This window comes from Rhinoraja longicauda, chromosome 11 (assembly GCF_053455715.1).
Source record: "Rhinoraja longicauda isolate Sanriku21f chromosome 11, sRhiLon1.1, whole genome shotgun sequence".
Taxonomy (NCBI): domain Eukaryota; kingdom Metazoa; phylum Chordata; class Chondrichthyes; order Rajiformes; family Arhynchobatidae; genus Rhinoraja; species Rhinoraja longicauda.
The window spans coordinates 1531666-1556843 of record NC_135963.1 but is presented as its reverse complement, the minus strand read 5'-3'; the positions used below and the strand labels follow the sequence as shown (position 1 = coordinate 1556843).

Sequence of the window (25178 nt, the reverse complement as noted above, 5' to 3'; positions counted from 1 at the left end):
CAGTATACGAGGTGCTGTTCCTCCAGTTTGCATGTCATCTCACTCTGGCAATGGAGGAGGCCCAGGACAGAAAGGTCAGTCTTCCCTTGGGTTGCCAACTTCCTCACTCCCAAATAAGGGACAAGGTGACGTCACCGCCCCGCGCCCCACGCGACCTCACCCAGCCAGCGGCCACGTGCTCCCGCTCTACCAATGGTGGCCGCCCTGGCCGGGAGGTGGGTTGCTACTCAACCTGTGTTAGGCAGCGCCCGGGCCTACACTGTCCGGGACTTCAGCGGCCCCCGGGCTACAGTGCCCTCCGGGCCTTATACGGGACAAACCAATTTAGCCCAAAATATGGGATGTCCCAGCTAATACGGGACAGTTGGCAACCCTAGTGTTCCCCCACATTACACCAACATCTTCACCCACTCCAATAAACACTTTGGCATGACTGTGTAAGCTAGTCCCATTTGGCCCATATCCCTCAAACGTTCCTATCAGTGTACCAGTCCTAATGTCTTTTAAATGCTGGTATAGAACCTGCCTCAACCACCTCTGATAGTCGTGTGTGTGTGTGTGTGTGTGTGTGGTTAATGGGCATTTAGACACACATGAACAGGCAGGAGGATATTGAGGAGATAGACAGAACGTGCTGGAATAACTGAGTGGTTGAGGCAGCATCTCCAGAGGAAAAGAATGGATGAGGTTTTGGGTGACGTCTCTTTGGAAGGCAGTGTGAAGTTGGGTGGTGACCCGAAACATCAGCCAGCCATCCTTTTTCTCCATAGATGCTGCGTCACCCGCTGACACATACACACACACACATACACGGGTTGCCAACTTCCTCACTCCCAAATAAAGGACAAAAGGTCATGTCACCGCCCTGCGCCCCACATGACCTCACCCAGACAGCGGCCATGTGCTCCCGCTCCACCAATGGCGGCCGCCTGGGCCGGGTGGCAGGTTGCTACGCAACCTCTGTTAGGTAACGCCTGGGTTTCTGGGCCTACATTGTCCGGGGCTTAAAGTGTCGGGGCCTACAGTGCCGCGCGGGCCTAATATGGGACAAGGGCGGTCCCGTACGCGAGAAACCAATTTAGGGCAATGTACAGGAGGTCCCGGCTAATACGGGACAGATGACCACGCACACACCACACACGGAAAATTAGGTGCAGTAGGCCATTCGGCCCTTCGAGCCAGCACTGCCATTCAATATGATCATGGCTGATCATCTAAAATCAGTACCCCATTCCTGCTTTTTCCCCATATCCCTTGATTCCTTTAGCCCCAAGAGCTAAATCCAACTCTCTCTTGAAAACATCCAGTGAATTGGCCTCCACTGCCTTCTGTGGCAGAGAATTCCACAGATTCACAAATCTCTGGGTGAAGAAGGTTTTCCTCATCTGTCCTAAATGGCCTCTTAAAATGGATAGGTGACATTTCACAGAGTGCTGGAGTAACTCAGCGGGTCAGGCAGCATCTGTGGAGAACATGGATAGGTGACGTTTCACAGAGTGCTGGAGTAACTCAGCGGGTCAGGCAGCATCTGTGGAGAACATGGATAGGTGACGTTTCACAGAGTGCTGGAGTAACTCAGCGGGTCAGGCAGCATCTCTGGAGAACATGGATAGATGACGGAGTTTGTAAGATTTTATGATTCTTCCCTCGGTTCATAACGCACTTAACTTCTCAAAACACACTGAGCCGGCAATGAACAAGCCTTTAAAGCAGGGACTGAGCAATAATACAAAACCTTGAATCAACTTAAGGTGCACCTCCTAGGAACACATTTATTATTATCCCATGTTTCAAGGACTAAAAATTAATGTGTTACATTTAAAGCAGAACCTAACTAAATATATAATATATCATTTTAAAAACCTCCTCATTAAAACTCTGTCAGAACAGGGGCCCTGTAGAACTCCAGTCACCGTTGCTTGTAGTGGTCTGATGTGCGCCTGATTCCTTCACACCACAAATACATTAAAAAACATCCCAGCTTCTGTGGTGGCTCACATTACTTACATCAACAAATCAAAAGCAAAGCCAAATTTTTTTTTAAAAATTAAAAAAATCATCTACATCAAATCACCAAGAGAAAAAAAAATCAAAAACTAATGTATTTAAAACGAGATCATTCAGTCCCAATTGATATACTCAACCTAGTGCACCAATGGAAAGCCAAAAAAATAAAGTCACCCGGACTTCACAGTTATAATCTGGATAGTCTCCACTCAACGTACAAAGTGCTGCCTGAAGTGACGTCAAACGTCAGTACGGTGGGCGTGAATGCCAGTGCGTTGTCCTGAGGCTCCTGTGTGGCATTACAGGGCCCGGGGAAATAGTTTGTGCCATCACCACCGATCAATTGGAGCCCAGTTCACTTGCAGATTGCAGAGAATTCTCGTCCGAGTCGCCCTCGTCCTGCGAATGTTTCCAAGACACAGAGCCGTTAAAATGTGAGAGGTCAAGGCCTGGATTCAAGCTGCTCCTCCACTTTTCACGAGAGACGCCGTTGCTGTTTCTATTCATCTCTGAGCTCCCCGCAATTCCTCTTTTTGGTACTTGTCTTGAGCTGAAAGTAAAACAAACAAAATCAAAAAATGTCTATCCGAATTCAATTCACAAAATCAGTAAATGTCACTGAATTCAATTCACCAATCAGTAAATGTCACTGAATTTGATTCACAAAAATCATTAAATGTCAATCTGAATTCAATTTACAAAATCATTAAATGTCAATCTGAATTAATTCACAAAATCATTAAATGTCACTGAATTCAATTTGCAAAATGAATAAATGTCACTGAATTCAATTCACAAAAATCATTAAATGTCAATCTGAATTCAATTCAGGGGACAAAAATGTTCAGATTCGTAAGGCACAAAGTGGTGGAGTAACTCAGTGGGTCAGGCAGCACCAGTGGAGAACATGGACAGGTAACGTTTTCGGTTGGGACCCTTGTTCAGAACGATTGTGGAGGAAGTGGAGAGGGGGGATAGAGCTAGGTGGGTAAAGGTGAGGGGGGGGGGGTTAATTGGCAGATTGTTGGACAAAGGCCAGGGATTAAAAGACAAATCGTGTGAGATGAGAGAAGAGTTGTGAAATATGCAGCAAAGGAAGGAATAACGGTGAGACGGGGCAGGGTGGAGGGAGGGGAAAGCACACCCATTTCTCTCTTTCCCCTTTCCCCACTTACCATTCTACCTGTATCCACCTATCACTTGCCAGACTTTGTCCTGCCGTCAGCTCTCTTCCATCCTCCCCCAACTACAATCAGTCTGAAGGGTCCCGACTTGAAATTTCATCTATCCACGCTTAGTTTAAGTTAGAGATACAGCGCGGAAACTGGCCCTTCGGCCCACCGGGTCCGCGCCGACCAACGATCCCCGCACATTAACACTATCCTACACCCACTAGGGACAATTTTTACATTTACCAAGCCAATTAACCTACAAACCTGCACGTCTTTGGAGTGTGGGAGGAAACCGAAGATCTCGGAGAAAACCCACGCAGGTCACGGGGAGAACGTACAAACTCCGTACAGACAGCACCTGTAGCCGGGTCTAAGGCACTGCATTCGCTGTAAGGCAGCAACTCTACCGCTGCGCCACGAAACAAGTTCTCCAGAGGCACTGCCACAACCACTGGGCTACTCCAGCAATGTATTTTAAAATATAAACCAGCATCTGCAGTTCTTTGTATTTCCATGATCGCAAAACAAAGTCACACACAATTTAATGCAGTTGCTTTACTGCATTAGAAGAATTAAGCTTGGAGCATTCACACAGCACTTGCTCTACCCGAGGAGATGAAAGCAACTCCTGAAAGGCCCTTCCTTTCACCCCACCATGCATTTTAAATAGGACACTGATCTGAACAAAGATAGACACAGAGTGCTGGAGTAACTCAGCAGGTCAGGCAGCATCTGTGGAGAACATGGATAGGTGACGTTTCACAGAGTGCTGGAGTAACTCAGCGGGTCAGGCAGCATCTGTGGAGAACATGGATAGGTGACGTTTCACAGAGTGCTGGAGTAACTCAGCGGGTCAGGCAGCATCTGTGGAGAACATGGATAGGTGACGTTTCGGGTCAGGTCCCTTCTGAAGAAGTATCTTTGGTATAAACCAACATCTGCTGTTCCTTGTTTCTACTACTGATCTGAACGTTATTTGCTCTGGAGATGGGACACAGAGTGCTGGAGTAACTCAGCGGGTCAGACATTTTCTCTGGGGTAGAAGGGTCACGACTCGAAACATCACCTATTCCTTTTCTCTAGAGATGCTGTCCCGCTGAGTTACTCCAGCTTTTTGTGTTTATCTTCAGTTTAAACCAGTGTCAGCAGTGCCTTCCTGGCGGTTTAATATAAATGAACCACTCTTCCCTCACCAATCTGGCACTCCTTTCCCTTCCCAAAGCTCACACCAGTGCCACCGCCAGCAGCATTAAAGACACACATGTAAAACCATGCTGCTACCCACCTGGAGCCAGCAGTGATGCACCCTGTTTGACCCGGTTCTGTGGCACTCTTTATCGGTGGGAATTTGGTAATGTTTGACGGTTCGGGCGTACTGTTAGGTCGGAAACAAGCAGGTTTATTTGGCTGGGGCTGGATCTTGTATTTCTCCTGCTCTGGACCTGGAAAATATTTAACATATTGTTGTAATCGAGCACATGCAAGATATATCCTGCAAGTTAAAACTGCAGTTAAAAGGAAAAATAAAGATGGGCATCATGTTCATACTTAATGAAGAGACCGAGTTTCACTGTTTGCCAAGACATTGAATGTTGACAGGACGTAGAACGTTGGGCGCCATAACAGGATCCAAGATTAAACGCCACCTGTAATGAGCGAGGACCTATAGAACAGTACAGCCCAGAAACAGGCCCTTCGGCCCACAAGGTCTGTGCTGAGCATGACGCCCTGTTAATTTCCTCAGCCTGCACGTGACCAATATCCTCCAACCCCTGCAAATCCATGTATATATCCAAAAGCTGCAAACTTCCTTCCCGTATATGGGGCTAAATTGGTTTGTCCCATACGGGACTGCCCTTGTGCCATATTAGGCCTAGGGAGTGTTGTCGGCCCGGACACTGTAGGCCCGGACACTGTAGGCCCGGACACTGTAGGCCCGGACACTGTCGGCCCGGACACTGTCGGCCCGGACACTGTCGGCCCGGACACTATAGGCCCGGACACTGTAGGCCCGGGCGCCGCCTAACGGAGGTTGCATAGCAACCCGCCTCCCGACCCTGGAGGCCGCCGTTGGTGGAGCGGGAGCACGTGGCCGCCGGCTGCGTTAGGTCACATGGGGCGCGGGGTGGTGACATCACCTCTTGTCCCTTATTTGGGAGTGAGAAAGTTGGCAACCCCTACCCTCACGTCTCCTTGAAACTTTGCGCCTCTCGCCTTAAAGCTCTCCCAAATTGTATTTGATGTTCCCTTCCTGGGACAATGGCTCTGACCGTTTATCTATGCCTCTCAGAATTTTGTGTACTTCCAACAGGTCTCCCTGCAACCTCTGGCATTCCAGAGAAAAAAACATTCAAGTTTGTCCAACCACTCCCTGTGGCTAAAACCCCAAGTCCAGGCATCGTTCTAGTAAACCTCCTCTGCACCCTTTCCACAATCCTCTTAAAACGCCTCTATCGTATCGTGTTGTGCTGCTAAGGCCTTTGAACTGCTCCCCAAGCATGTATCTGTAAACTGTGGAGAACTGGCGCAAGGCAATCAGACTGGATGGGAATGAGGGGAAAAAAATTAGCTCTCCACAGCACAATTGGAGAACAATGAAGCTAACGAGACCAGTAATAAACCAAACATAGACACAAAAAGCTGGAGTAACGCAGTGGGTCAGGCAGCATCTCTGCAGAAAGGAATAGGTTATGTTTCAGGTCGAGACCTTCTTCAGACGGAGTGTCAGGGGAAAGGGAAACAAACCCTTTCCCCTGACTCTCAGTCTGAAGAAGGGCCTCCACCGAAAGGTCACTTATTCCTCCTGTGCAGAGATGCTGCCTGACCCGCTGCGTTACTCCAGCTTTTTGTGACAAAGACCTGGAATAAAGGAGAATGAAGGCAATCATAGTTGTCCATCAATTGTTTAGCATCTGGTCGCGTTACAAAACTTACCAGTAGACAAGGCACTTTGTGGCTTCGTTATTTTTGGCCTTTTGCTCTCCCCAAACGGGGTCATGTTCAAGAACTGCTGCTTCAGCCACGTCGCTCGGTCTTCTTCAAAAACCTGCCTCTGCCGACAGAAACGGAAAACGTCACAAACGGCATCTCTCTGTCTATCGGCACAGACTCCATCCACACCTCACGCTGCCTCGGCAAGGCCAGCAGCCCAGACCATCACACAAACCAACCTCCCTCCCACCCACCCACTCCATCCACACCTCACGTTGCCTCGGCAACGCCAGCAGCATAATCAAGGACCAGTCTCACCCCCTCTTCTCCTCTTCTCCCCTCTCCCATCGGGCAAGAGGTACAGAAGTGTGAAAACACACACCTCCAGATTCAGGGACAGTTTCTTCCCGGCTGTTATCAGGCAACTGAACCGTCCTCTCACCAACTCGAGAGCAGTCCTGACCTCCCATCTAGCTCATTGGAGACCCTCGGGCTATCTTTAATCGGACTTTACTGGGCTTTATCTTGCTCTAAACCATATTTCCGTCATCCTGTGTCTGTACACTGTGGACAACTTGATTGGAATCATGTACAGTCTTTCCGCTGACTGGATAGCACGATGCAACAAATAAGCTTTTCACTGTACCTCGGTACACGTGACAATAATAACCTAAACTATTTCTGACAACGGGCGTGGCAGAGTGTGGCACTAACTCCCTGCAAAGGCTCATTAGTTCAATGTCCATTTTCTCTAGAATTGAGATGGAACAAAACTATATGTTCCAAAACTAGAAAAGAAAAGAAATCACAGGTGCTTAATATAAAACATGGTGCTGGAGTAACTCAGCGGGTCAGGCAGCATCTCTGGAGAACATGGATAGGTGACGTTTCACAGAGTGCTGGAGTAACTCAGCGGGTCAGGCAGCATCTCTGGAGAACATGGATAGGTGACGTTTCACAGAGTGCTGGAGTAACTCAGCGGGTCAGGCAGCATCTCTGGAGAACATGGATAGGCGACGTTTCAGAGTGCTGGAGTAACTAGCGGGTCAGGCAGCATCTGTGGGGAACATGGATAGGTGACGTTTCAGAGTGCTGGAGTAACTCAGCAGGTCAGGCAGCATCTCTGGAGAACATGGATAGGTGACTTTTCAGGCCGGGACCCTACCTGCAGTTCCTACGTTCTATAGTTACTCCAGCACTTTGTATCTTCTTCCATAAACCAGCATCTACAGTTCCTTGCTTCTACCTCATGTTTAATATCTGTCCATACATGAACTAACTGTGCAATCTATCCCATTTATAGCAGAATTTCTTCCACCATGGTGTAAAATCAGCACTAGAATCAGTCTGAAGAAGTGTCCCAAACCACAACATTGCCTGTCCATTCCCTCCTCAGATGATGCTTGACCCGGAGTTCCTCCAGCACTTTGTGTTCTGCTCAAAATTCCAGCATCTGCAGTTCCTTGAGCCTCCATACATACAGTGGTACTAATTCTTACGAATAATATTCACACATTTTATCCAATACCCAGAAAGCAACGTTAAATGTTAGTCACATAGCACTGACATTCAGAGGAGCAGATTTAGGCCATTTGGCCTATCGTCTAATCAGCCATTCAATCATGGCTAATCTATCCTTCCTTCCCCACCCCACTCTCCTGCCTTCCCCCCATAACCCCTGACACACGCGCTAATCAAGAATATATCTATCTCTGCCGTGAAAATATCCACTGACTTTGTCTCCACAGCCTTCTGCGGCAATGAATCCCACAGATTCACCACCCTCTGACTGAAGAAATTCCTCCTCATCTCCTTCCCAAAGGAACGTCCTTTAATTCTGAAGCTGTGCCCTCTGATCTTAGATTCTCCCACTGGTGGAAACATCCTCTCCACATCCACTCTATCCAGGCCTTTGACTGGCAACATCGACTGGTTAGCATGCAACAAAAGACTTTCACGGTACCTCGGTAATAAAGTGTTCACTGTATTGAACCTTACAATAAAGTGAGCAGCACGACCATTTCCAATCTTTTATGCAGGAGGATTTGGAAACAAGAAATGTATGTTTAACCTTTTCATGGGAAGGGATATCATCTAACATTTTGACACCAATCTTGTGAAGTTACTCTATACGATAACTGGGTTAATTCCCAAGCCTGACGTCTTAAGCAAAATCCCGACCTGAAACACCGCCTGTCAGTCTGAAGCATCCCAGCCAAAACCACCGTCTGATAATTTCCTCCACAGATGCTGCCTGACCCGCCGAGTTAAAGAGTGACAGTGTGGAAACAGGCCCTTCGGCCCAACTCGCCCACACCGGCCAACATGCCCCAGCTACGCTAGTCCCACCTCCCACGTTTGGTCCATATCCCTCCAAACCTGTCCTATCCATATACCTGTCTAACTGTTTGATTAATGGTGGGACAGTCCCAGCCTCAACTACCTCCTTGTGGAGGCTAATTCTCTGAATGCATTCAAGAGAGAGCTAGATAGAGCTCTTAAGCATAGCGGAGTCAGGGGGTATGGGGAGAAGGCAGGAACGGGGTACTGATTGAGAATGATCAGCCATGATCACATTGAATGGCAGTGCTGGCTCGAAGGGCCGAATGGCCTACTCCTGCACCTATTGTCTATTGTCTCTGGCAGCTCGTTCATACACCCACCACCCTTTGTGTGAAAATGTTACCCCTCTGATTCCCATGTCCCCCGGTCATCGATTCCCCTAATCTGGGTAAGAGACTCTGTGCATCTATCCGATCTATTCCTCTCATGATTTCATACACCCCAATAAGATCACCCCCTCATCCTCCTGCGCTCCTCCAGCACTTTGTATTTTACTCAAAGCTCCAGCATCTGAAGTCTCTTGCGTCTCCACTGGGATAATTCCATTCAACACAGAGTTTAGTTTAGTTTAGAGATACAGCGCGGAAACAGGCCCTTTCGGCCCACCGGGTCCGCGCCGACCAGCGATCACCGCACACTAGCACTATTCTATACCCACTAGGGACATTTTTTACATTTTTACCAAGCCAATTAACCTACAAACCTGCACGTCTTTGGAGTGTGGGAGGAAATCGAAGATCTCGGAGGAAACCCACGCGGGTCACGGGGAGAACGTACAAACTCCGTGCAGACGGCACCCGTAGTCGGATGGAACCTGGGTCTCCGGCGCTGCATTCGCTGCAAGGCGGCAACTCTACCGCTGCGCCACCGTGACCACCCAGAGTAGAAGTTAAAGCAAAACGGAGTAAAATGGCTTACCTCGTGGCCCAGCCGGATAGCTGCTTCAGTAAAGTTTCTTCTTTCTCTCTCAAAGTTTTTCTTCTGGTCATTAAACAATGCCCACTCTTCTTTCAGTCGCTCTTTCTCTTCCAGTAAGTAGCAGTCCCGCAGTAGTACGGCTGTTTCATCATCACACTGCGCACTAAACTGTTGCTTTGCAAAGAAAATGCAGGAATAACGTTCACATTTGGAAAATAACTCCACAAAAGATCACACCTGGTTTTTTCTGGAAGCAATATTTGACACATAGAAAATAGGTGCAGGAGGAGGCCATTTGGCCCTTCGAGCCAGCACCGCCATTCATTGTGATCAAGGCTGATCATCCACAATCAGTAACCCGTGCCTGCCTTCTCCCCATATCCCTTGATTCCACTAGCCCCTAGAGCTCTATCTAACTCTCTTTTAAATTCATCCAGTGAATTGGCCTCCACTGCTCTCTGTGACCGAGAATTCCACAAATTCACAACTCTCTGGGTCCCGCTGACTTACTCCAGCATTTTGTGCCTATGGTAAGGGAATAACGTTTAGTGCACGGTAAAGCCAGCAAAGTCCGGTCAAGGATAGTCCAAGGGTCACCAATGAGGTAGATAGTAGTTCAGCACTCCTCTCTGGTTGTTGTAGGATGGTTTTGATTTGTCGTAGGATTATTTAGCTTTTTTCTTCAAAAAGGTTGAGGTGTCTCACTGGAGTTTAGAAGGGTGAGAGGGGATCTTATAGAGACGTATAAAATTATAAAAGGACTGGACAAGCGAGATGCAGGAAAAATGTTCCCAATGTTGGGGGAGTCCAGAACCAGGGGCCACAGTCTAAGAATAAAGGGGAGGCCATTTAAAACTGAGGTGAGAAAAAACGTTTTCACCCAGAGAGTTGTGAATTTGTGAAATTCTCTGCCACAGAGGGCAGTGGAGGCTGATTCAGTGGATGAATTTAAAAGAGAGTTAGATAGAGCTCTAGGGGCTAGCGGAATCAAGTGATTTGGGGAGAAGGCAGGCACAGGTTACTGATTGTGGATGATCAGCCATGATCACAATGAATGGTGGTGCTAGCTCGAAGGGTTAATGGCCTCCTCCTGCACCTATTTGCCATGTTTCTCTGTCGTCGTCCCCTGCATGTCCCAGACGTGTGCGTGTGCGTGTGTGTGTGCGTCTGGAAGCACCAGCGTACCTGCAACAGCTGCTGCTGGCCCTTGATCACGTCACGGCACTGCTGGATCTCCACCTTCAGCTTCTGCACCTCTTGCTCCTGATCATCCCTGCCGATCTCCTCGCTGCCCAGGAAACTTGACTTCAAGGCCGCTGCAACCAGGAAACACAGCTCATCAACTGAGAGGAACAGATCGGGTAGACTCACATTGTCTCTTGCCCAGAGTAGGGGAATCGAGGACCAGAGGACATCGGTTCAAGGTGAAGGGGAAAAGGTTTAACAGGAAACCGAGGGGTAACTTTTTCACACAGTGGGTGGTGGGTGTATGAACGAGCTATCAGAGGAGGTAGTTGAGGCTGGGACTATCCCATTGTTTAAGAAACAGTTGGACAGGTACATGGATGGAACAGGTTTGGAGGGATATGGACCAAACGCAGGCAAGAGGGACTAGTGTAGATGGGGCATGTTGGCTGTAAATTGCCCCGAGCGTGTCGGGTAGAACTAGTGTGAATGGGTGATTGTTGGTCTGCGCGGACTCTAAAGTAAACTAAATCAAAGCACTGCAGTGGTAGCTGCCAGCTTCTAGCATCTTAGTCTCCCTCTGTATAGACCATGGCCATATCGCCACATCAGACCCGCAGGCCCATCTTAGTCTCCCTCTGTATAGACCATGGCCATATCGCCACATCAGACCCGCAGGCCCAACTTAGTCTCCCTCTGTATAGACCATGGCCATATCGCCACATCAGACCCGCAGGCCCATCTTAGTCTCCCTCTGTATAGACCATGGCCATATCGCCACATCAGACCCGCAGGCCCAACTTAGTCTCCCTCTGTATAGACCATGGCCATATCGCCACATCAGACCCGCAGGCCCAACTTAGTCTCCCTCTGTATAGACCATGGCCATATCGCCACATCAGACCCACAGGCCCATCTTAGTCTCCCTCTGTATAGACCATGGCCATATCGCCACATCAGACCCACAGGCCCATCTTAGTGTCCCTCTGTATAGACCATGGCCATATCGCCACATCAGACCCACAGGCCCATCTTAGTCTCCCTCTGTATAGACCATGGCCATATCGCCACATCAGACCCGCAGGCCCAACTTAGTCTCCCTCTGTATAGACCATGGCCATATCGCCACATCAGACCCGCAGGCCCATCTTAGTCTCTCTCTGTATAGACCATGGCCATATCGCCACATCAGACCCACAGGCCCATCTTAGTCTCCCTCTGTATAGACCATGGCCATATCGCCACATCAGACCCGCAGGCCCAACAGAAGCTTGGTAGAAACTAAGAACAGCAGTTGCTGGTTTACACCAGAGCTAGACACAAAGTACTGAAGTAACTCAGCAGGTCAGGCAGCATCTCTGGTCTAAAGGGTCTCGACCCAAAACGTCAACTATCCATGTTCTCCAGAGATGCTGCCTGACCCGCTGATTTACTCCAGCACTCTGTGAAACGTCACCTATCCATGTTCTCCACAGATGCTGCCTGACCTGCTGAGTTACTCCAGCGCTCTGTGAAACGTCACCTATCCATGTTCTCCACAGATGCTGCCTGACCCGCTGAGTTACTCCAGCGCTCTGTGAAACGTCACCTATCCATGTTCTCCACAGATGCTGCCTGACCCGCTGAGTTACTCCAGCACTCTGTGAAACGTCACCTATCCATGTTCTCCAGAGATGCTGCCTGACCCGCTGAGTTACTCTGGCACTGTATCTACCTCAAGCAGCTGAGCTCAATTTGCACGTTATTTCCAGCATTTTGGTTTCCCCCCCCTTTCCAATTCTGCGAGCTGTTGCTTGGGAATCTGCTATTATTCGGACATTTGGTTTAGTTTAGTTTCTCCAAGGCTGAGGGGCTTCTGTGGCAGTCACCAAGCGGACTTTAAAACAGGAAGCGGTCTAGGACAAGTCTGGCCAGGCACACTAACCTTGGGAGTCGAGCTTCTCCATGTGGGTCTTCAGCATTCTCCACTGTTGTCGGATGCTGTTGGTGAGTTGTTCACGCACCTCCTCGCACGAAAGCTCCAAGCTGTTTTCTTTATTTGATTCACGGGAATCCTCTTCATTGTCCGAGCCAGCCTGTCAAATCACAACCCAATCAAATCCACCCATCGGATGCCAGAGAGAATTTAGAATCTCCACGCAGACAGCTTCGTATAAAAATATCTCGTTTGTCATGGTGACATCAATAATGCCAATCGCCAATAAACATAGAACATAGAACAGTACAGCCAGGGGGTGCCAACTTCCTCACTCCCAAACACGGGGCAGGGTGAAGTCACCGCTCCGCGGCCCACGTCACCTCACCCAGCCAGCGGCCACGCGCTCCACCAATGGCAGCCGCCAATGGTGGAGCGGGAGCACGTGGCCGCTGGCGGGGTGAGGTCACGTGGGGCGCGGCGTGGTGATGTCACCCTTTGCCCTCCTTTGGGAGCGAGGAAGTTGGCAACCCTACTAACACGGAACAAGGGAGGTCCCGTATGGGACAAGGGAGGTCCCGTACGGGACAAACTAATTTAGCCCGAAATAAGGGATGTCCCGGCTAATACGGGCCAGTTGGCAACCCTACGTACAGCCCACAATGTCCGTGCTGAATACCATGCCAAGTTAATCTCTTCTGCCTGACCTGGTCCATATCCCTCCACATCCATGTGACTTTCTAAAACCCTCACAAACGTACTGTTATATCTGCCTCTACCACCACCCCTGGCTGACCATTCCAGGCACCCACCTCCCTCTGCGTATAAAACTTGACCCAACATTAAACTTTCACTCTCTCACCTTAAAGCTATACTCTCTTGTCTTTAACATTTCCATCCTGGGAAGAAGGGATTTGGCCAGAGGTCGGCAACCTACGGATCCGGCCCGTAACCCAAAATCATCTGGCCCGCAGGCGGGGTTTTTTTCCCATCATCTAGTCTTCCGCAATTTTGTTTTCCGTCAACTAGACTTCCGCCATTTTGTTTTCCGTCATCTAGACTTCCACCATTTTGTTTTCCGTCATCTAGACTTCTGCCATTTTGTTTTCCGTCATCTAGACTTCCGCCATTTTGTTTTCTGTCATCTGTGAAGTTTGGTGTTGGTCTGTGCGCGGTGCCCGGTACACGATCGGCGGCGGCTACTGCTCCTCGCCCTGGACGCCGTGTCGCTGGGCCGGCCGCTCTCTACCTACACCACTGTGGACACGGACCACATGAAGAAGAAGCGGGTGGAGGCGGTCCGGGGGCAGATCCCCAGCAAGCTGCGCTTCAGCAGCCTGCCCGACGAGCGTGGCAATAGGTGTGGCGATGGGTGTGGCGATAGGTGTGGCGATATGTGTGGCCCGCCATGCGCTCACAGACAGGGTCCTGGCCCCTGGGCAGAACAAGGTTGCCGACCCCAGGTCTACATCATCTACGCTTCTCAGAAATGTTATCCCCTGGCAGTTTCCCCATCCTCCAACATTTCAGAGAAAACAATGCAGGTTTTCCCAAGCTTTCCTTAAACATAATACCCTCTAACCCGAGCAGCATTTAAAAAACTCTTCTGTGTCCTCTCCAAAGTCTCCACATCCCCCTTAGTTTAGTTTAGAGATACAGCGTGGGAACAGATCTTTCGACCCACCGAGTCTGCGCCGACCAGACATCACGCGGTACATGAGTACTATCCTACACACACACTAGGGACAATTAACACAGGCCAATTATTCTACAAACCTGCGCGGCTGTGGAGCGTGGGAGGAAACCAGAGAAACCCCACGTGGTCACAGGGTCAACGTACAAACTCCATACAGACGGCATCGAGTCAGGATCGAGCCTGGGTCCTTGGCGCTGCAAGGCAGCAGCTCTACCGCTGTGCTGCTTGTAATCCGTCTTCTTGGTTGTGAGAGGGTGAGCGGAGGAAACAGCAGACGGAGCACACTGTCTCCCAAACTAGTACTCCAAGTAATAGTAGTACTATCATTATCATATATATACAGCCGGAAACAGGCCTTTTCGGCCCACCAAGTCCGTGCCGCCCAGCGATCCCCGTACATTAACACTATCCGACACCCACAAGGGAGACTATTTCTTACATTAACCCAGCCAATTAACCTACAAACTAGTACGTCTTTGGATTGTGGGAGGAAACCGAAGACCATGGAGAAAACCCACGCAGGTCACGGGGAGAACGTACAAACTCCGTACTGACAGCACCCGTAGTCAGGATGGAACCCGGGTCTCCGGCACTGATTTCTCTGTAAGGCAGCAACTCTACCGCTGTGCCACCGCGCTGCACATGGGAGAACGGTGCTGGTTTTCATAAAACTGTGTTGTGAAACCTCTTACAGCTCAGTAAAGAGAGCAGGAAAGACATCCTTTTAATCTCATATCACTGGAGAATATTACATCAATAGAGAATGCTACCTCTAACAGTGCAGCATCATTACTGCAGTTTAGTACTCTTGTGATCAGCTAGCAACTATTATAAATTACACGTGCGGGATTAGAATTACAAGAGTACAGCAAATGATTGGGTTTTTGGTGCACCAATATTATGAAGTGATGGTAGAACAAAGGGAGTAAAATGTGCTGACTTGATAATAACACGTCAACACAAACACCATTGTGAGACTCACTATCCCACTGCTATCTTCCAGCGGCTCCTTTAACCGTTGCTTTCTCCGGTTAAGTACGGACATCATCTCTCGCTTCATCTGCTGGAGGACTTGTTTCAGTTCGATATTTTCCACCATTAGCTCTTTGTGATGCCTTTCGTAGTTATTGATAAGGGCTTTGTACATTTCCCCTTCATTCCTGCAGGTTTGGGGTGAGAAATGAGGAGGCAAAAAAAAATAAAATGTATATATATATAACAGTGTGATTTTGAAGAGGGAGATTATGGAAATGTGTTTTCTGGGTCAAAAGAGAAGCGAAAGATCCTCATTGATCGAGACCGTACCTGGCTTCTGTTTTGTCAGTGCGCCAAGCACTTCGCCGCCCATCCAACCGCCCCACATAATTAAGGATGTCAATACCTAATGCAAAGTAAAACGCATGGACAAAGTGAAGGAAAAGTACCTTTACCTTTTGTAAAAAACACATACCACGCTGGTGTCTGGTTCATGGTTCTATCCATAGCAGGTACTATCACAATGTTTATAAAACATTTGGACAGGTGCATGGATAGGATAGGTTTAGAGAGATACAAATCAAGTGTAGGCAGATCATACAGTGTGCAAACAGGCCCTTCGGCCCAGCTTGCCCACACTGGCCAGCATGTCCCTGCTACACTAGTCCCACCTGCCTGTAGCTTGTTCCATATCCCTCCAAACCTGTCGTTTCCATGTACCTGTCTAACTGTTTCTTAAACATTACGATAGTCCCAGCCTCAACCACCTCCTCTGGCAGCTCGTTCCACACACCCACCACCCTTTGTGTGAAAAAGTTACCCGTCTGATTCCTATTAAATCTTTTCCCCTTCACCTTGAACCTATGGTCCTCGATTCCCCTACTCTGGGCAAGAGACTCTGTGCATCTACCCAATCTATTCCTCTCGTGATTTTATAGAGTGAATAAAAGTACATTTAAAAACATACTGGTCTGGTTTATGGTTCTATCCGTAGCAGATACTATCACAATATTTACAAAACATTTGGACAGGTGCATGGATAGGGTAGGTTTAGAGGGATATGGGTCAAATGCAGGCAGGTGGAATAAGTGTAGATGGGGCATGTTGGTCGGCATGGGCAAGTTGGGCCGAAGGGCCTGTTTCCACAATGTATCACTTTGTCGGTTGACTGGAGAACACACAAAGTTGTTCACTGGATCTCAGTGAGGTTGGCCACAGACAACCAACACCCATTATGTCAATTTGCAAAGACTCCAACATAGGTTGCCGTGCTCTTCCCAGAGAAGGATCTCTATCGTCTGACACAATCACTACACTTTTAGCTCCAGTTTGATTTGATTGTATTTCTGTATGGTATATCTGGTCTGTTTGGATAGCATGCAAATCAAAGCTTGTCATTTACCTCAGTTCATGCGATAAAAATGAACATAAACCTCACCTAAATTTAACGCTGAAGCAGTAAGGCGACAGAATTCAACAGGCTGCATTGATGGAACTCTCCCTACACCTGCCGCCCACCTGCCTTGACTTACCTACCTATCTGCCTGCCTGACCCAAACTTGAAGAACAGGCCCACAATTACTGGGGCTCAGGCTGAAGAACACAAGACTGTGTGTCGAGTACTGGCTGTGCTGGCTCAAAGGGTCAAATGGCCTCCTCCTGCACCTATTGTCCATGTTTTCTATGAGCACACAGAGTACAGAACAGTACAACACAGGACCAGGCCCTTCGGCCTGCACCTGATCCATATGCCTATCTATAAGCCAGGAGGTGGCGCAGCGGTAGAGTTGTGGCCTTGCAGCACTTGCAGCGCCGGAGACCTGGGTTCGATCCTAACTGTGGTGCTGTCTGTACGGAGTTTGTACGTTCTCCCCGTGACCGCATGGGTTTACTCCGAGATCTTCGGTTTCCTCCCACAGTCCAAAGACGTGCAGGTTTGTAGGTTAATTGGCTTGGTAAATGTAAAAATTGTCCCTAGTGGGTATAGGATAGTGTTAGTGTTCGGGGATCGCTGGTCGGCACGGACCTGGTGGGCTGAAGGGCCTGGTTCCGTGCTGTATCTCTAAACTAAACTAAAGACGAAAAAAGCTGGAGTAACTCAGCGGAACAGACAGCATCTCTGGGTGACGTCACCCATTCCTTCTCTCCAGAGGTGTCGCCTGTCCCCCTGAGTTACTCCAGCTTTTTGTGTCTATCTCCAGTTTAAACCAGCATCTGCAGTTCCTTTCTACACAATGCGTGGAAGTTCCAGAGTTGTGTTGCTGCCCGTCCGACCACGATATCCGAGCCTGAACAAGTCAAACACGACCCCTGTGGTATTACTGCTGATGTACCAGTAGGTGGCAGTAAAAGGCAGAAAGATAACTTGCATTCGATGTATTCTGGTGACAGCAGTGACATGAACATCTTCAACCCTACGGATATCAGCTCACACTAAGCAGTGAACACCAGCTCAACATCTTTACTTCAATTTCACCATGACTTCCAGTTTAAGAACAGCTTCTTCCCAGCGGCCAAGGTGGCGCAGTGGTAGAGTTGCTGCCTTACAGCGAATGCAGCGCCGGAGACCCGGGTTCCATCCCGACTACGGGCGCTGTCTGTACGGAGTTTGCACGTTCTCCCCGTGACCTGCGTGGGTTTTCTCCGAGATCTTCGGTTTCCTCCCACACTCCAAAGACGTGCAGGTTTGTAGGTTAATTGGCTTGGTAAATGTAAAAAATGTCCCTAGTGGGTGTAGGATAGTGTTAGTGTGCGGGGATCATTGGTCGGCGCGGAGTCAGTGGGCCGAAGGGCCTGTTTCCGTGCTGTATCTCTAAACTAAACTAAACTAATGCACTACAGGCTCTTCAACACTACAAAACACTAACTAAAGTATGAACTATGGACTGTTTTTAAGGACTAGATTTTTTTGCATTAGTATTGTGATTACTATTAATTAAATTATTTTTGTTTACTACATATTATCTATGAGTATTATGTTTACAGACCTGTTGTGCTGCTCCGTTAGAATTTAATTGTTGGTACATAACAGTTAAATATTCTTGACAAAAATATAGTGGAAATCTTTCAAAAGTGCTGGGAATACTGGCCTTCAACTAAAGTAGTTCTTCTTACTATAGACGTGGCCCGAACTGCAGAGTATTTCCAACAATCTTTTTTAAAATGTTTACATTCAAGACAATGTTATGCAATTAACACACACTTGTAGGCATGTGCATGTACTGGGATTGATGAGAGATGGATCACGTGCAGGCAGATAAGATTAGTTTAACTTGGACTCATGTTTGGCACTAGGGTTGCCAACTATCTCACTTCCAAACACGGGACAAGGTGACGTCACCGCCCCGCGCCCCACGTGACCTCACCCAGCCAGCGGCCACGTGCTCCCGCTCCACCATTGGTGGCCGCCCGGGCCAGGAGGCGGGTTGCTATGCAACCTCCGTTAGGCGGCGCCTGGGCCTCCAGACCTACACTGTCCGAACCTACACTGTCCGGAAGGTAGGCACAGATTTCAACCAGCATCTGCAGTTTCATTTCCTACTACACTGTCCGGGCCTACGGCGTCGAGGCCTACGGTGTCCCCCTAGGCCTAATATGGGACAAGGGCGGTCCCGTTTGGGACAAATCAATTTAGCCCAAATTACGGGATGTCCCGGCTAGTACGGGACTGTTGGCAACGCTATTTGGCATAGACATTGTGGACCAAAGGGCCTGTTCCCGTGCTCTGCTGTTTTCAGTTTTAGTATTAGGAGATACAGCGTGGAAACAGGCCCTTCTGCCCACCAAGTCCGTGCAGACCAACGATCATCCATACACTAGTTCTATCCTATCACCAGGGACAATTTACAGAGGCCAATTAACCCATAAACCCTCATGTTATTGGAGTTTTGGAGGAAGACGGAGCACTGGGAGAAAACCCACATGGTCACAAAGAGGACGTACAAACTCCATACAGACAGCACCCATAGTCAGGAGGATCAAACCCGGGTCTCTGGCGCTTTAAGGCAGCAATTCTAACGCTGCACCACCACTGCCCCATTGTTCTATATCCATGACACGAATTACACCGTTGCACCCAGTTACTCCAAATAAACCAGGTGCTTTGCTCAAGTTTCATCCCTCTGTGTGGCGATGGCATGTAATAGAGTCACAGAGTGATACAGTGTGGAAACAGGCCCTTCATAGAGTCACAGAGTGATACAGTGTGGAAACAGGCCCTTCATAGAGTCACAGAGTGACACAGTGTGGAAACAGGCCCTTCATAGAGTCACAGAGTGATACAGTGTGGAAACAGGCCCTTCATAGAGTCACAGAGTGATACAGTGTGGAAACAGGCCCTTCATAGAGTCACAGAGTGATACAGTGTGGAAACAGGCCCTTCATAGAGTCACAGAGTGATACAGTGTGGAAACAGGCCCTTCATAGAGTCACAGAGTGATACAGTGTGGAAACAGGCCCTTCATAGAGTCACAGAGTGATACAGTGTGGAAACAGGCCCTTCATAGAGTCACAGAGTGATACAGTGTGGAAACAGGCCCTTCATAGAGTCACAGAGTGATACAGTGGGGAAACAGGCCCTTCATAGAGTCACAGAGTGATACAGTGTGGAAACAGGCCCTTCATAGAGTCACAGAGTGATACAGTGTGGAAACAGGCCCTTCATAGAGTCACAGAGTGATACAGTGTGGAAACAGGCCCTTCATAGAGTCACAGAGTGATACAGTGTGGAAACAGGCCCTTCATAGAGTCACAGAGTGATACAGTGTGGAAACAGGCCCTTCATAGAGTCACAGAGTGATACAGTGTGGAAACAGGCCCTTCATAGAGTCACAGAGTGACACAGTGTGGAAACAGGCCCTTCATAGAGTCACAGAGTGATACAGTGTGGAAACAGGCCCTTCATAGAGTCACAGAGTGATACAGTGTGGAAACAGGCCCTTCATAGAGTCACAGAGTGATACAGTGTGGAAACAGGCCCTTCATAGAGTCACAGAGTGATACAGTGTGGAAACAGGCCATTCATAGAGTCACAGAGTGATACAGTGTGGAAACAGGCCCTTCATAGAGTCACAGAGTGATACAGTGTGGAAACAGGCCCTTCATAGAGTCACAGAGTGACACAGTGTGGAAACAGGCCCTTCATAGTCACAGAGTGATACAGTGTGGAAACAGGCCATTCATAGAGTCACAGAGTGACACAGTGTGGAAACAGGCCCTTCATAGAGTCACAGAGTGACACAGTGTGGAAACAGGCCCTTCATAGTCACAGAGTGATACAGTGTGGAAACAGGCCCTTCATAGTCACAGAGTGACACAGTGTGGAAACAGGCCCTTCATAGAGTCACAGAGTGATACAGTGTGGAAACAGGCCCTTCATAGAGTCACAGAGTGATACAGTGTGGAAACAGGCCCTTCATAGAGTCACAGAGTGATACAGTGTGGAAACAGGCCCTTCATAGTCACAGAGTGATACAGTGTGGAAACAGGCCCTTCATAGTCACAAAGTGACACAGTGTGGAAACAGGCCCTTCATAGAGTCACAGAGTGATACAGTGTGGAAACAGGCCCTTCATAGAGTCACAGAGTGACACAGTGTGGAAACAGGCCCTTCGGCCCAGCGTTTTAGCCCTTAGCACCAACTTTGGTTAACATGTCCCAGCTACACTCGTCCCACCTGCCTGCGCTTGGCCCATATCCCTCCAAACCTGTCCTATCCATGTACCTGTCTAACTGTTTCTTAAACGTTGGGATAGTCCCAGCTTCAACTACCCCCTCTGGCAGCTCGTTCCATACACCCACCACCCTTTGTGTGAAAAAGTCACCTCTCAGATTCCTATTAAATCTTTTCCCCTTCGCCTTGAACCCATATGCTCAGGGCCTTGATTCCCCTACTCTGGGCAAGAGACTCTGTGCATCTACCCGATCTATTCCTCTCATGATTTTACATGTTTCCAGCATTACTTACACAGCTTCTTGTCTTTCTTGTCCATGACAAGCTGGTGCAAGCGTTCCTTCAGTTTATTATACTCTCGCTCCTTTCTCTTCAGGTCGTGATTGTACTGAGTTGCACGACTTGCGATTATACTTTGTAACTTTTGTATCTGAAAAGAAACAAAAATCACCAGTGGTAACTTGCAACAGCAATGAGAAACAAGGAAAATTGTTAAGGATTCTATTGTGATAAAGAATCAGTACAGTACAAGCAGTTCACAGCACGAGTGGAAAGCTAGACAGGCCCACAAAGAGTACTCATGAGATTAAAATGTGGCATGCAGCTTGGCAAGCGTCAGACTGGAATGTCATCCCACGTATTGCAGGTTGACAAATACACCACAAGCTCCAGCTTCATCAGAACTCTGAATTTCTCCCATTGCATTGTTTTTGATTGAAGTTTACAGGGGTGGCACATAGAAAACATAGAAAATAGGTGCAGGAGTAGGCCATTCGGCCCTTTGAGCCTGCACCGCCATTCAATATGATCATGGCTGATCATCCAGCTCAGTAACCTGTACCTGCCTTCTCTCCATACCCCCTGATCCCTTTAGCCACAAGGGCCACATCTAACTCCCTCTTAAATATAGCCAATGAACTGGCCTCAACTACCTTCTGTGGCAGAGAATTCCACAGACTCACCACTCTCTGTGTGAAGAAATGTTTTCTCATCTCGGTCCTAAAAGACTTCCCCCTTATCCTTAAGCTGTGAACCCTGGTTCTGGACTTCCCCAACATCGGGAACAATCTTCCCGCATCTAGCCTCTCCAACCCCTTAAGAATTTTATATGTTTCAATAAGATCCCCCCTCAGTCTTCTAAATTCCAGCGAGTATAAGCCTAGTCTATCCAGTCTTTCTTCATATGAAAGTCCTGCCATTCCAGGGATCAATCTGGTGAACCTTCTCTGTACTCCCTCTAAGGCTAGAATGTCTTTCCTCAGATTAGGAGACCAAAACTGTACACAATACTCCAGGTGCGGTCTCACCAAGGCCCTGTACAACTGCAGCAGAACCTTCCTGCTCCTATACTCAAATCCTCTTGCTATGAATGCCAACATACCATTCGCTTTCTTCACTGCCTGCTGCACCTGCACGCTTGCTTTCAATGACTGGTGCACCATGACACCCAGGTCACGTTGCATCTCCCCTTTTCCTAATTGGCCACCATTCAGGTAATACTCTGCTTTCCTGTTCTTGCCGCCAAAGTGGATAACCTCACATTTATCCACATTATATTGCATCTGCCATGCATTTGCCCACTCTCCTAATCTATCCAAGTCACTCTGCAGCCTCCTAGCATCCTCCTTGCAGCTAACACTGCCACCCAGCTTCGTGTCATCCGCAAACTTAGAGATATTGCACAGTGGCGCAGCGGCAGCATAGTGGCCTTTCAGCGCGCCAGAGACCTGGGTTTGTACAGAGTTTGTACACTGATGAGCCAAAACATTATGTGTAGGAAAATAACTTAATAAACATAATGACCACCTGCCTAATGTGCTGTTGGTCCTCCGTGTGCAGCCCCATACGCAGCAGGGTGCGATGCACTGTGTATTGTGACACATTCCTCCCGTCACCACCATTAACATTCTCTGTGACTTGTGCCACAGTCGACCTTCTGTCGGTTCGGACCAGACGGGATAGCCTTCGTTGCCCTCGCGCATCGATGAGCCTTGAGCGCCCAACACCCTGCCTGTCGCCGGTTTGTGGTTTGTCCCTCCTCGGACCACTGTCGGTCGGTACTCACCACTGCTGACCGGGAGCACCCCACAAGCCTTGCCGTTTCACAGATGCTCTGACCCAGGCGTCTGCCCATAACAAGTTGGCCCTTGTCAAAGTCACTCAGGTTTTTACTCCTGCCCATTTCTCCTGCATCCAACACATCAACTTCAAGAACTGACTGTTCACTTGCTGCCTAATATATCCTACCCCTTGACAGGTGCCAATGTAACAAGATAATCAATGTTATTCACTTCGCCTGTCAGTGGTCATAATGTTTTGGCTGATCGGTGCACATTCTCCCTGTCACTCCGTGGGTTTCCCGGTTTCCTCCCACATCCAGAATACGTGAAGTTTTGTAGGTTAATTGTCATCTGCAAATTGTGTAGGATAAAACAGTGTACGGTCGATTGTTGGTCGGTACTGACTCAGTGGGCCGAAGGGCCCGTTTCCACGCACTATCTATAAACTAAACTAAACATAGAAACAGGTTCTTCAGCCACTGAGTCCATGCTGACCATCGATCACCCATTCACACTAGTACCACAGTCACGTTCGCATCCACTCCCTACACACGAGGACCAATTAACCTACAAACCCGCACGTCTTTGGTACATGGGAAGAAACCGGAGCACCCAGAGGAAACCCACGCAGTCACACGGAGAACGTGGGTGGATGCAACACAATGATAGCACCCGAAGTCAGGATCAAACCATCAAACCCGGGTCTTTATGAGCTGCACCACTGTGCGGTCCTTTAGTTCAAGAGAGCACTTGGCTAATCTGACACCAACATCATGCACTGATTCCAGAAAACTCCTCAAACTGCAAAAGGATTCTGGATGTTATAAAGATGTTACTTAAAAGTAACATTTTACGTCAAGTTCACATCAGGCCACGGAAACACTGGGATTTTAACATTATTTATGGAGGTCGAACAGAGGCAAAGTTAGAGAAAGTTACTCCAGCACTCTGTGTCCTTCAGAGAAAAAAGTGAATTGGGAAAGGCATCGTGTTTTATTTAAAAACAAACTGTTCTTGCACATGTACCTCTTCCTTTTCGTTCTTCAGTAAATTATGTAAAGCTCTGTTCTTCAACTCCAGCTGTCTGTCCTTCTCCTGAAATGCCACAACCTCTCTCCGGGAAGACTCCAGTTGATCCTAAAAAGATTTAATCAGATTAAAAGGCGTGACAACAATCATCGTTCACGTGCAGGAAGGAACTGCAGATGCTGGTTTACAGATAGATAGAAGATAGACACAAAATACTGGAGTAACAGTGGGTCAGGCAGCACCTCTGGGTAGAAAGAATGGGTGACTTTTCCGGTCGAGACCCTTCTTCAGACCGATGACAGGGGAGTGGGCAGGGCAAAGATACAATGTAGTCGGAGACAGTAAGACTGGTCGGAGAACTGGGAAGGGGGAGGGGATGGAGGTAGAGGGAAAGCAAGGGTTATTTGAAGTATTGGGCTGAAGGGCCTGCTTCCATGCTGTACAACTCCATGTCTATGACCCTATGTTGTTGTATAGTAGTCACTGAAAAAGCCAAATATAAATAACTCTGGTAGAAGTACAAGAACATTTAAAAGACGTTTGGACAGGTACATGGATAGGAAAGGTTTAGAGGGATATGGGCCAAACGCGGTCAGGTGGGACTAGACATCCCACTCAACCCCACTCACCTGCCTTCTCCCCATAACCTTGGACACCCATAACCATGAATATATCAATCTCTGCCTTAAAAATACACAATAACTTGGTCTCCACAGCTTTCAGAGGCAATCCACAGATTCACCACCTTCTAACATAGAAACATAGACAATAGGTGCAGGAGGAGGCCATTTGGCCCTTCGAGCCAGCACCGCCATTCATTGTGATCATATCATATCATATCATATATATACAGCCGGAAACAGGCCTTTTCGGCCCTCCAAGTCCGTGCCGCCCAGTGATCCCCGTACATTAACACTATCCTACACCCACTAGGGACAATTTTTACATTTACATTTACCCAGCCAATTAACCTACATACCTGTACGTCTTTGGAGTGTGGGAGGAAACCGAAGATCTCGGAGAAAACCCACGCAGGTCACGGGGAGAACGTACAAACTCCTTACAGTGCAGCACCCGTAGTCAGGATCGAACCTGAGTCTCCGGCGCTGCATTCGCTGTAAAGCAGCAACTCTACCGCTGCGCTACCGTGCCGCCCATGGCTGATCATCCACAATCAGTACCCCGTGCCTGCCCTCTCCCCATATCCCTTGATTCCACTAGCCCCCAGAGCTCTATCTAATTCTTTCTTAAATTCATCCAGTGATTTGGCCCTTCT

The 25178-nt window shown here is 48.4% G+C and overlaps 1 protein-coding gene across 2 annotated transcripts in view; it reads right to left on the bottom strand.

The window, feature by feature from the left end:
• Nucleotides 1-1759: 1759 nt before the first annotated feature.
• LOC144598226 (afadin- and alpha-actinin-binding protein A-like) overlaps nt 1760-25178 on the bottom strand; it is a 54794-nt gene continuing 31375 nt past the window's right edge. Inside the window, exons 5-14 of one of the 2 annotated variants that reach the window (XM_078408111.1) lie at nt 23900-24010; nt 21108-21243; nt 15473-15548; nt 15150-15327; nt 12481-12631; nt 10557-10687; nt 9372-9539; nt 6114-6231; nt 4465-4621; nt 1760-2557 (exon numbers count right to left, since the gene is read on the bottom strand). In XM_078408111.1, coding sequence (XP_078264237.1) covers nt 2347-2557; nt 4465-4621; nt 6114-6231; nt 9372-9539; nt 10557-10687; nt 12481-12631; nt 15150-15327; nt 15473-15548; nt 21108-21243; nt 23900-24010 — 1437 coding nt within the window. In that variant the 3' untranslated portion in view covers nt 1760-2346. Of the gene's footprint in view, nt 2558-4464; nt 4622-6113; nt 6232-9371; nt 9546-10556; nt 10688-12480; nt 12632-15149; nt 15328-15472; nt 15549-21107; nt 21244-23899; nt 24011-25178 lie in introns of both variants that reach the window. The other variant, XM_078408110.1, reaches the window with a different exon arrangement.